Here is a 12,414-nt window from a genome sequence, read left to right as displayed (position 1 = left end):
GCCGGCCGGGTAGGGCGGGCCGGAGGGGGTAGCGGTGGTTGGTGGGTGGGGCGGAGCGGGCAGTGAGCTTGCTCACCGCCGGCGGGGGCAGTGGAGGTGGCGGCAGGGAGGGGAAGCCTCGGGAAGAAGAAGGTGGCTATTAGCAGGAAGGGCCGGCGGCAAGGGTGAGGAGGAGCGCAACCGTGCGGGTTGGAGTGGGCAGTGGTGGGTTGTGGCCGGCTGGCGCGGCAGACGCCGGCTGGAACGACGGAGGAAGGGGTGGGCGGTGGAGTTCCCGGGGAAGAAGAGGAAGCGGAGGGGAAGGAGGTGGCAGTTGTGGGTTTAACAGACCTCTAATCCATCCTCGCTATTTGGCACACGAAACCAAATAGGAGCGGGGCTCGCGCCGTTGTTTCCTCCACCAACAAGCAACAGAATCGGGCTGGTCCCTCTCTCCTCTTCGACCGCCTTTGGCGGGCAATCAGCCTGCGCGCGACGCGAGTAGCCGGACGCCGGCCGTGATCTGTGACCGGGTCGGCTTTCGCCCACATCTTCCACGCCCACGCGCGCCGCGAGCGTCCGGAACAAACCAAAAAAAAGGGAGCGATCCGACGCCAGTGGTCGGTTCCCTACGACTACGAGGCTACGAGTCGACGCCGTGCAGAGCGAGCAGGCCTCTGATAGGAAAATCGTGTCCGTCAAAGGATACTGCTGACCGAGGCCTCTGTTTCTGTTGCCCACCGCGGCAGATCTGGACCTGCCCGTTCGGAGGACCATGCTGCTGCATGACACAACGGTATATTAATCAAAGTTGCAAATAGCCCGCTATTGTGCCGTTATAATTTTTTGAGACAGAGACGGCAACGATATTGCAAATATTACCGCTAATATCACTAACTCCGCTAAAGCGTGAAATAACCTTACTAAATTCAATAGCCTAGCACTGCTAACACCATTATGGTTGAGCTATGAACTTATATACTTGTAGTTTATGAACTATGAGTTATGATTTATGACTTAGTTGTAACTTATTTGCTTATGTTTGCTGCATATACTTATGAAATATGAGCTGAAATTCATGAAATTAATAATGTTTAGGTCTAAATCTTGCTAGTTTTTTGCATACCGCTAAAGGTCATATCTTCCGCTATAGCTGCGTTATAATGTCTATAGCTTTTTAAGGAGCACTCCGCTAAATTCTATAGCCCGCGATTTGCAAAATTGATATTAATATTATTTTGTTGCAGTAATTTGGACCACTTTTTAACTAATTTGGGGCCATTTCGGTGCTCGTAGTGTAGAAAACTTAGTTTTAGATATACTAACCTCCATTTCACAGTAACTGCTCGTCTTTCGTATGAACATTTGTGCAGATATATAGAAACTACTTTTGATAACAAATCTAATCTAGTGATATTGTTTATCGTTTTACTTGATTTATCTGTATTAAAGAAATTTTGCTAAGTATTAATGTCAATAATGAAAGTCAAAGTTGCTAAGTATTTTGAAACAAAGGTTAGTATAAATGTTTCATGTGTGCAACTATTTCAACAGGGCTCAATTATAACCATACACTATGCTTTTAAAAGCTACAGCTGTGCAAAGTATATTTTAAAAGGAATTCATTAGATTTTCTAATAGAGCTTTAAAAACAATACGGTTTCAAGGATACCAGCTGCACCAAAAGCATCCTGCAGCTTTCCAAAGACAAAGTATTTATAAACTTACAATACATTTACATTACTTAAAAAAAACTTCGTATCCTGGTTCCAAATGGCTACAACTTGGGCTTGCCTTTCAATTTTTTAGGGGAAAAGAAAGCATTGAGAACGAAAACAAACAGCCGTTTTCATGAAGATGATGTTCTGTCCATATTCAAGTAAGAGTAGGTAAGGCCAAAACGACAGTACTTAATTAAGCCATTGAAGGAAGAGTAGAAGAAAGAAACAAGAACTGTTGCGTAAAATATTTGGAGGAGATCAGAAGTCAGAAATTCAGATGTAAATATATAGTAAAGACGAACACACAGGTACGCAACGTCACGGCCTAAAAAAGACTCCATTTGGTGTAACTTCTGTGCGTCACGGTGCACACGCGGCTGAGAAGCGGTTGGAAGCCTTCACACTTGCTACTCTGCTCAGCTCCTGTCTTCTCAGTCTTAATAGTCGCTCCCTAGACTGTCAAGTCTACAACAACCCAGGGACAGGCAGAGGCAGAGGCCGCGAGACAAGAACTAGAAGCAGCTAGCAGCCGTGCGCTAATTTAGCCATGGCGAGGGGGAGCGTGGAGGAATCGCTCCTCGCCGCGGGCCGACCCGGGGAGGAGTGCCTGAGCGTGCGGGAGGAGGTGAAGAAGCAGCTATGGCTGGCGGGGCCCATGATCGCCGGCGCGCTGCTGCAGAACGTGATCCAGATGATCTCCGTAATGTACGTCGGCCACCTCGGCGAGCTCCCCCTCGCCGGCGCCTCCATGGCCAACTCCTTCGCCACCGTCACCGGCCTCAGCCTGCTGGTATGTACGCGCTTACTGACCGGACTTGCCATGTCGAGAATGGATTTGATTTTCCTCTTGCGTTTCAGTGGCTGAGATCTTGCCTGAACTAGCTGTCCAGTCTATTCATCTTTCTGTAGCTGAAATCATCAGTTAGCTCGCGATCCGCCACTAACGAGACTGAGATTGTGTGGAGTGAAAATGATCTTGTTCGAGAGGATTCTTGCCTCTACGCCCCGCTGTGCGAAGTGTCGGTGTCTCGGCTGGGGGGGGGGGGGGGGGGGGGGGGGGGGCGATCAACGATCCTGCAATATTAAATCACCCAGTTGCCATCTAAGTCAAGCACACCTTTTGACTCTTAGACGCCGTTCTATAGTGAGGTACTTGACCTTTCGTAAACTATATAATCTATATTCTCCTACAGCTTTTGGCTTTTTGCAGCTAATTTTTTCCCCAAACATGCATGCAGTCCTCGATCTGTCCTTTTTCTATAAAAAATATAGTATTCGATTTTCGTGTGGATACCACTGCGACATGGGCCTTGGAAGGTCGATGCATCGTGCTCATCCCCTACCTGAAAGCTAAAAATTGCTGAGTGCCCCAGGCACTCGGTGAAGGCCCAAAAACACTAGGCAACGCGTTTGCCGAGTGTAACATTCGGCGAATAAGACTCGGCAAACGGTGGATTTGCCGAGTGTCATGCGTCGGCCACTCGGCAAAGCTTCGCCGAGTTCAAAAAACACTCGGCAAACATATTTTTCGAAAAAAATAAAAAAAACAAAAACGCCAGCCGCCGCCACCCTCGGCCTCCACCACCTTCACCACTGCCGGCCACCACCACCGGCCTCCACCACTGCCACCGCCACCACACCGCCTCGCCACGGCCGCCGCCCACCACGCCGCCTCGCCATGGCCGCCGCCCACCACGCCACCACGTCCGCCCGGGAGAAGGGGAGGGCCGGGCCGCGCCGCGCCGTCGCCAAGGAGAAGGGGAGGGGGCGCCCGGCCACCCACCGCCACCCGCCGAGGAGAAGGGGAGGGGGCCATCCACCGCCACCCGCCGCCACGCCACCTGTCGCCGAGGAGAAGGGGAGGGGCGACCGGCTGCTGCTAGATTCGGCCGCGAGGGGAGGGGATCTGGCCGGGAGGGGAGGAGCCGCCGCCGGATCCTGGAGGGGAGGTGCTGCCGCCATATCCGACCTGGAGAGAGGCGTCGGAGAGAAGGGGAGGGGGCGGCCACCGGGGAAGGGAGGGCCACCTCCCATCCTCGCCCGGATCTGGCCCCTGCCGCCCGGATCTAGCCCATCCGCCGGGGGAGAAGGGGAGAAGGGAGGCGCCATCCGGCGGGAGGGAAGGGGCGGCGTCCGGCGTGATTGGGGGAGGAGGAGGGCGGCGTGAGGGGAGGCGCGGGAGGGGGGGTTGTGGCGTGTGGCGTGTGCGGTACTTGAGGGGGGCGGCGTGAGGGGAGGCGGGCCCGGTGCGGAAAAAAAACATTCGTCGAGTGTCCTATGTGTGACACTCGGTAAAGGGTTTCTTTGCCGAGTGTCTACCCTAGGACACTCGGGAAAGTTTTTTTGAAAAAAAATTAAAAAATATCCAACAGTTCCAAAAAAATACCAAATTTTCACATGAAATAATATGTGTTCTCTATTGACTATACAAAAAGTTTTGTAGTCAAACCAAAACTCGATCGTCACTTTGACTCCAAATCTCATCGAATCCTTCTCAAAGCTACTATTCTTCTTCTGAGATGCTTCGGTTTGTTAACATCGTACGTGACGAAACATGCAAAACCTTCTCAATTTTTTTCCACAACCTCCACGTATTATATCATCACATCATGAAAAATCTCATAATTTTCAGATTTTACTTGTTTTTTTTACAATTTAAAAATACTACTGCCACATGTTCATGGTCGTGTTTCCAGAACAAGATGTTCGAAATTTTCTTTTCATTTCATGGGTCAGGTCTCAAATTGGGCCAAATAACATGGATATCATTTTTCTACTCATTTTAGTCTATAATTTGAATCACTTGCAGTTCAAATTTGACTTATACTAAAAATTTCCTTGAAATGCAATTAATTAAATAAATATAGCAAATAAATCTAAAAATATACCAAATTTTAACATGGAGTACCATATGTTGTACGTGGGGAGTAGAAAAAAATTCAAGGTGAAAAGAGGAAAAAAACTTAATTTTTTACCAAGTGTCAAAAAAAAACACTCGGCAAACCCCCTCTTTGCCGAGTGTTTGCCGAGTGTCAAAAAAACACTCGGCAAAGATGGGGGTTTGCTGAGTGTTTTTTTTTGACACTCGGCAAAGCCCCGATTTACTGAGTGTTTTTTCTTTGCCGAGTGTTTTTAGCTTGACACTCGGCAAAGAGCTTGTTTGCCGAGTGTTCGAAAAAAAATACTCGACAAATAAAAACACTCGACAATTTTTAGCTTTCATGATCTCACGGCTATTAAAAATTCAGTGGAGTCTAAACAAAATGAGGTGGACTCAAAGCCAGCCGGCAAATAGATGCCGATCTCCTGTTCTTGCAGGAGTTGGCTAATTACTGCTACTACTCTGTTGAAGGTTGCTTCAGTAGTCGGTGATTTAGGTATTTTTTTTGGAGGAGGGAGAGAGTTCTATTGATTATTCAGGTATTAGGTTACAATCCTTCGCAATCAATGACTCAACACATTGGGGAGCCTGCGCATCCGCCACACTGCAGAGTGTGTCGTACGTTTCGCCAACAACGCGAGTTCACGAGCGATCACACTCTGCTCTCTCTTCACAGCTTTCAAACCAACCTCTGGGAGTAATCTAGATACATGCTTCAATTCATTAACAATAAAAGCCAGCTGCGATCTATCCCTACCTGGTTTAGAAGATGCAGCAATAACTGTGGAACAATCCGATTCGATAATGGCTTTACCATGCGTCAATTCAACAGCTAGGCGTACCCCTTCCAAGCAGGCTAAAGCCTCAATTTCCTTCGCATACAACCCATCAAAAATAGCCTTCCAAGCACATAGTTCGGGTTTTCCCGAGCTTTCACGAATTATAATACCGATACCAGCATGACCTGTTAATTGATCAGAGGCACCATCGACATTTACATTCACCCAACCATAGTCATGTTTAGTTCCCTCCAAACTCCCAACTTTAACACTATGCAAAAAGAAGATTCCCCATCACATCAAACTTGCGGTACATGCATGGAGTACTAAATGTAGACGAAATCAAAAACTAATTGCACAGTTTTGTTATACTTTGCGAGATGAATCTTTTAAGCCTAATTAGTCAATATTTAGATAATAATTCACAAATACAAACGAAACGCTACAGTATGCTTACAGTACTACAACAGTGATTTTGCATCTCCAAAGTTGGGCAACTAAACAAAGCCCATGTTCGGGAGATTTCCAACATTCAGAAACTCGCACAATATTGTATTTTTCCCCTGTCATGTCTCCTCCGTTCAAACTCTGATAGAATAGCTTGCTTACCTCTCGGGTCCTCCTTCCCCATATGAGAACAACAGAGTTGCAGGATTCAACATAATTCAACAGGAAGCTGACAGAAGCAGCTACAGGCTTAAGCTTTTCACCATGCATTACATCATTTCTCATCGACCATGTTCTCCACAACATGAGTGAAATCAATTCTGCCACATCTTTATTCACTCGAGTTAGTAAAATAAGTAGCCAATCCGGGCCGGTGTAGGTATCTGTGGAAGATAAAGTTGTCATTGATGAAAAATCTATGCGGATATTGTGTGTGTCATCTCTCCCATCAACTAGTTGAACCCGAATGTATGAATCAACTGTCCAAAAATTTAATTTTTTTTCAATAAGGAAGCTTTATTAAATTTTAAGGACATTACATTGAGTTGATACAAAGTCTTGAACAGGTCCAAAAAACTTATTACTTTACGTGTGTCTTCTGCTACGCAGTGCAGTGAGTTATGCCATTAACTCATTAATTTGCCTTTGTGTTGAGCAAGCTTGGAATGGCCAGCGCCCTGGACACTCTGTGCGGCCAAGCGTTCGGAGCCAGGCAATACTACCTCCTCGGCATCTACATGCAACGCGCCATGTTCCTGCTCACCCTCGTGAGCGTCCCTGTCGCCGTCATCTGGTTCCACACCGGCGAGATCCTGCTCCTGTTCGGCCAGGACCCCGACATCGCCGCGGAGGCCGGCAACTACGCCCGGTGGATGATCCCGGCGATCTTCGGTTACGGCCTGATGCAGTGCCAAGTCCGGTTCCTGCAGACGCAGAACATCGTGATGCCCGTGATGGCGAGCGCCGGCGCGGCCGCAGCGTGCCACCTGGTCGTGTGCTGGGTGCTCGTGTACGGGCTCGGTTTGGGTAGCAAGGGCGCCGCGCTGAGCAACGCCATCGCCTTCTGGGTGAACGTGGTCTTGTTGGCTGTGTACATCAGGGTCTCCAGCGCGTGCAAGGAGACGTGGACCGGGTTCTCCATGGAGGCGTTCCATGACGCGCTCAGCTTCTTCAGGCTCGGGATCCCATCAGCTCTGATGGTCTGGTACGTCATGTTTACTGATTTTGATGAAGTTTCTGCGCAGCTGTGTGATATGGTCAGCTAGTACTACATTGCATTACATGACACATTGAAGATGGACGACGCCGATTGCAGCTTGGAGATGTGGTCGTTTGAGCTCATTGTGCTCCTTTCAGGCCTTCTCCCAAACCCCAAATTGGAGACGTCTGTGCTATCTATCAGGTTGTAAATTGAAACTACTGGTTTTCTTATGGTTTACACAATGCCTCGTTACTGAAAATGTACCAGTGAATCTTTTACAGCCTCAACACGGCTGCCTTCGTGTGGATGATCCCCTTTGGGCTTGGCTCGGCCGTTAGGTAAAACTTCTGAACTGAAGCCATGCTATCGATGCCGTCCATGCTAGTATTTATGAAGCTGCTTCACACACAATTGTTTGTATTTGTCCTGAGCCCTGACTAATGCTGCAGCACTCGCGTCTCCAATGAGCTCGGCGCTGGGCGGCCCCAAGCTGCACGCCTTGCGGTGCGCGTGGTTGTGTTCTTGGCCGTCTCGGAAGGACTGGTCATAGGGCTGATCTTGGTCTGCATACGCTACATTTGGGGCCACGCGTACAGCAACGTCGAGGAGGTAGTGAGATATGTGGCCAAGATGATGCTGGTCATCACGGTGTCCAACTTCTTTGATGGAATCCAGTGTGTCCTTTCAGGTACATGGTTTCCAGTACACTCAGATTTTCTTTTCTGAGGCACACAACATTTGTGGTGCAATTTTAAATTAATTTGTCTTCACCATTTTGCACCAAGACAAAGGTCACACAAGAATTCTCTCTCCTCCATCCTGAGTTTAACTGTCATAAAACTCATGAGAGCTTCCATTTTTTCAAATCGTCAGTAAGATACAAATGTGCATTCTCTTCCGATGTTATTGTAGGTGTTGCAAGAGGCTGCGGATGGCAGAAGATTGGTGCTTGCATTAACCTTGGTGCCTACTATATCGCCGGCATTCCTTCAGCTTACCTCATAGCTTTCGTCTTGCATGTTGGCGGGATGGTGAGCCTACTATTTTCTCTCAAATCACCAAAAATTCTGATCAACTTTTAGTAAGCATATCAGCTCTATTTTGGTAGTTCCTGGCTGATGTCATGCATTGCATGGAGAACAGGGCCTGTGGTTGGGCATCATATGTGGGCTCCTCGTACAAGTCCTGCTGCTAATGATCGTCACGCTATGTACCAACTGGGACGATGAGGTATACACACACAGATCAATTTTATCACTATGCATTTCTATACGTGGATTTCCCTACATTTTTTATGAAAACTGAAGAATTGCTCGCTCAATTCCACACCTAGATACTGAACTCCGCACCTTACTACACATATATGTTAGTATTTACTCCCTCCGTTTCAAAGTGGGTACATAATTTTTTTCTATGCACCTAAATATATATTACGTCTAGATCCATAGCGAAAATGAAAATTTTGGAACGGAGGGAGTAGTATGCAACCGGTCCTTCTTATTGGAAATTTTGCTATACCTGTATGCCATTGTAAAGGGTGTAGTATCTCTAACTCATTCGCCTTCATAATCTGGTATCACCGGTAATTTTTGTCCTACTGTACTGTTAACTTTTATTTACAGAGAATCTGAATTCGATACTTTGAACTCACAGGCAACGAAGGCGAAGAACAGAGTATACAATTCTTCTTCTCCCGCAGATTTTGAAACATGAAAATTGAATGGAAGCCCAGCAAACACATTTGAAAAGTGTACCACTTTCATGTATTCAATAAATTTGGAGATTACACAGAGTATGCTTTTGTTCTCATTCAGTTAAAACTATTGTTGGGGAATTATAAATGGTTCCCACCAGATGGGCCTAAACAACCTCCTATATGGCCCATGGAAGGATTCAGCCCAAGGACCTAGATGCAATTTTGTTCCCCACTGTCACATCTAATTTTAAAACAAAACCAAGTGCTACCTATATGTATGTCAGGATTTAGTTTCATACATATAATGACATCATAAGTGAATAACAATAACATTATCACGAAAAGAAATAAAGAGAGACTATTAGAGATATACGCTTAATCCTGGAAACAAAGGTTCCAAACTTCATAGGCAATCGACTGGGAGTTGTGTACACCTAGCATTATCTTCAGCAAACTTCGCGGCCACTTCTTCTTAGCAATATTGTTTATATCAAGTGTGAGCACATATCGTACTCAGCAAGTGTGGGGAAATATGAATGCAAGTCTTAAACAAGGAAAGACTGATTGGTTGACTGCATTAAGCACTTATAGTTGGTTAAATTTTATTAGCACCTAATTACTAAGGTATAAGTATATACCAACCCACAATTAACATAAACATAAGCCATAGGCATAGCAGAAACATAACTGTAAACCACGATTTAAGTCCATCTTCAAGTTCAATTATCATGTGAGGGTCCAGGCCGCTCTTGATCGTGAGCATGGCTGATATATCAATTTTACACTTTACAGAGGTTGTACACTTTCACGACAAGTCATGTAAAAGTTCAGATGAACTTTAAACACATCCATGCTGTGCTGATCATGCACTCATCACACTATCAAGGTGTGATTGCATAGGGACGCTACGAGGTCTTTACAAAGATTCCCTAATAAGAAGCAGCTCACTAAGGTTTCCGGATCAGTAGCAAAGCATAAACCTCTCTTAAAAGTGTAAAGCTACCATAGAGCAGATCAGTCTGAGGGTCAGGCTATACCTCATTTGCTGCCGCCCCTCTTGCCCTTTCAGTAAGACTATAAAAGCATGTAAAAGCATCTAAGCGTATAACTTTATATTTCGAGTTCAACTAAGTAAATTATATTTAAAACCCATTTATACTTACATTAATCAAATTAACATGAGTTTATGAAAAGCCGAGTTATACCTTACATAGCTTATACTTAGAAAAGAAATTGAATAAACATTAATCAATTTAAGTTTAATTATGAACAACCGTGGTGTAGCTCTTAATTAGATTTTATAATAAAAACTAGTTCAATAGGTATTAATCAAATTAATACTTAATTATGAAAGCGAGGTAAAGATCTAGTTAGCTTTTAATTAGAAAACAAGTGTATAACTAATTAATCATGTTAATATTTTAAATAAACTTCAAAACACATAACATGATTAAAACTTTCTTCTAACACGTAGTTGAAGTTGAATCTAACACAACAAGAACTGATTAAAATGAAGCTAAAACGCAAGTTCTAACTAAGGGGGTGTTTGGATACACCCTCCTAAACTTTAGTGCCTGTCACATCGGATGTTTGGATACTAATTAGGAGTATTAAATATAGTCTTATTACAAAACTAATTGCATAGATGGAGTCTGATTTGCGAGACGAATCTATTAAACCTAATTAGTCCATGATTTGACAATGTGGTGCTACAGTAACCATTTGCTAATGATGGACTAATTAGGCTTAATAGATTCGTCTCGTGAATTAGTATAGGGGTTCTGCAGTTAGTTTTATAATTAGCTCATGTTTAGTCCTTCTAATTAGTGTTCGAACATCCGATGTGACCCTTCTAAAGTTTAGTACCTCGTATCCAAACACCCCCTAAATATGGTTGCAAGGACCTAATCACGATTATCGATAGACATGAAGGGCTTGCAAAGGATATTAGAAAGACACTATAAACAGTGTCCGCGACAAGATCAAAGATTAGGGTTAGATCTGAAAAAGATCACGACTTGGGTTAGGTTGAAAGGATCTAAAAGGTTTAGGGGGTCATTCTATAATCTGCCAAGACATAAAGAATCGGCTAGATATTATGGATAGCTCAAGGGTCTTTTTGCAAAATCATAGGGGTGAACTTGAAAAGCTCTAGGAGCTTGCTCCCATGGCGGATGGCGGCTCAGCCGGCCAAAATAGGTGGTGCTCCGGCCGGCTAAAGTGAGGGGGAAGTGGCGTGGTAGATAGAGGAGGTCGAGGGGAACTTGTAGGGGTGCTCACCGGCGGCGGAGGATGACAGCAGCAGTCGGAATCGGAGGTGTATGGCAGTGATGGTGGCCGGCCGGCTAAGTCTTCAAGCAGAGGGGATCCTCCGGCGTCGATTCGAGGACGGCAGGTGGTGGCGCATGTGCGGCTTGACGTCCTAAAGCTCCTGGTGGCATCGGCTTGCTCCAGTGGTCAAAGGAGGCGGCGAATAGGCAGGCGAGCTCCTGCGGCGCTCGGCTCCGCTTCGGCTCGGGCGGTGGTGGTGCTCCGTCGAGGAGGGTGAGGGTGTGGCGGCGACGCAACAGGAGGGTGCGGGTGAGGGCTTCGGGGTTTATAGGGACGCGGAACCCTAGGGTGGTGTGGCGCGCACACTGAGGATGGTTGGCGATGGCATGGTCGTTATGTGCTCGGCCATAGACGCTAGCAGCTGCAGCGGCTACTGGGCCCAGGTGGGCCTAGCACGCCGGAAAGGAGGATCAGGCCCCAAGGGCTTGGCCCGTGGGGTTGGTGGGGCCTAGCAGACACAGGTGGGCCTAGCAGGTAGGAAAAGGAGGATCGGGCCCCAAGGGCTCGGCCCGAAGCGTTGGTGGGGCCCAACGGACAGAAAGTGATAGGGTCCGGATCGGGTGGTCTAGCGGGTCTGGTTGGGTTAAATCTGGCCCGATCCACAAAGATTAGGCTTTATGATTTTCTGCAATAAAATTTTTAGTGCGAAAACAAATCCAAAAAATTCTAGATATGTATTTAAAGCATAAAAAATATCCAGAAATTCCCAAAAAATTCTGGGACCAATCCCAGAGAAAGATTGGGACATGAGGAGTCCAAATAAAATACTTGGAACTCGTATTTAGAGCCTTCTAATAAATAGATTTAGATTTAGGAAAATGAGAATAAATTCTAGAAAAATCTGGAAAATTCTCACAGGAACCTAATCAACATCTAAATACATTTTAAAACCTTTTCACTCACGAAACACTAGGATGCATCAGCATGAAAGCAACACACATTGAGAACCATTTTATTTAATTCAGAAAATAATCAATTGTTTTTCCTATACTAAATTACCTATCAAGAAAATAAATGTTGGAAAAATTCTAAAAATTATGATAAAATCATTGTTTAATTGTTGTTTTTAATCACATCCTGAAATCCAAAAATTTCAAGGTGTGACAAAACTACCCCCCTAAAAGGAATCTACTCCCGAGATTCAAAGAGAGAAGAACAAGGAATGAGGTAAACAAGATCATCGTTGCCAAAGTGGGTAGACATTCATCCTTGGTTGTCGAGCGGTGTAGATTCTTCAAAACTCCATCTTCATCTTCTTGGTTGCTAGGGTTGTCATCGGAGTAAGGTAGATGGGAGAATAGCAAGAAGCAAGGTGGCAAAGAAACTAGAGTAAGGCCTTCTTTTCTTTGACTTGCTTCTACCCAAACGGTGGTGGTGAT

At 45.6% G+C, this 12,414-nt stretch overlaps 1 protein-coding gene across 1 annotated transcript; it reads left to right on the top strand.

The window, feature by feature from the left end:
- Positions 1 to 2,131: 2,131 nt before the first annotated feature.
- Positions 2,132 to 8,924, top strand: LOC101762297 (protein DETOXIFICATION 16). Its single transcript, XM_004965314.4, has 8 exons — positions 2,132 to 2,490; positions 6,467 to 7,011; positions 7,123 to 7,209; positions 7,290 to 7,346; positions 7,458 to 7,696; positions 7,921 to 8,039; positions 8,152 to 8,238; positions 8,662 to 8,924. The coding sequence occupies exons 1-8, from the start codon at positions 2,248 to 2,250 to the stop codon at positions 8,719 to 8,721; spliced, it is 1,437 nt and encodes a 478-aa protein (XP_004965371.1). The 5' UTR covers positions 2,132 to 2,247; the 3' UTR covers positions 8,722 to 8,924.
- The last annotated feature ends 3,490 nt before the right edge of the window (positions 8,925 to 12,414 follow it).

This window comes from Setaria italica, chromosome IV (genome assembly GCF_000263155.2).
Source record: "Setaria italica strain Yugu1 chromosome IV, Setaria_italica_v2.0, whole genome shotgun sequence".
NCBI classification, from domain to species: domain Eukaryota; kingdom Viridiplantae; phylum Streptophyta; class Magnoliopsida; order Poales; family Poaceae; genus Setaria; species Setaria italica.
Note: the sequence above shows the minus strand (reverse complement) of the source record. Positions and strands in the feature narration are given on the sequence as shown.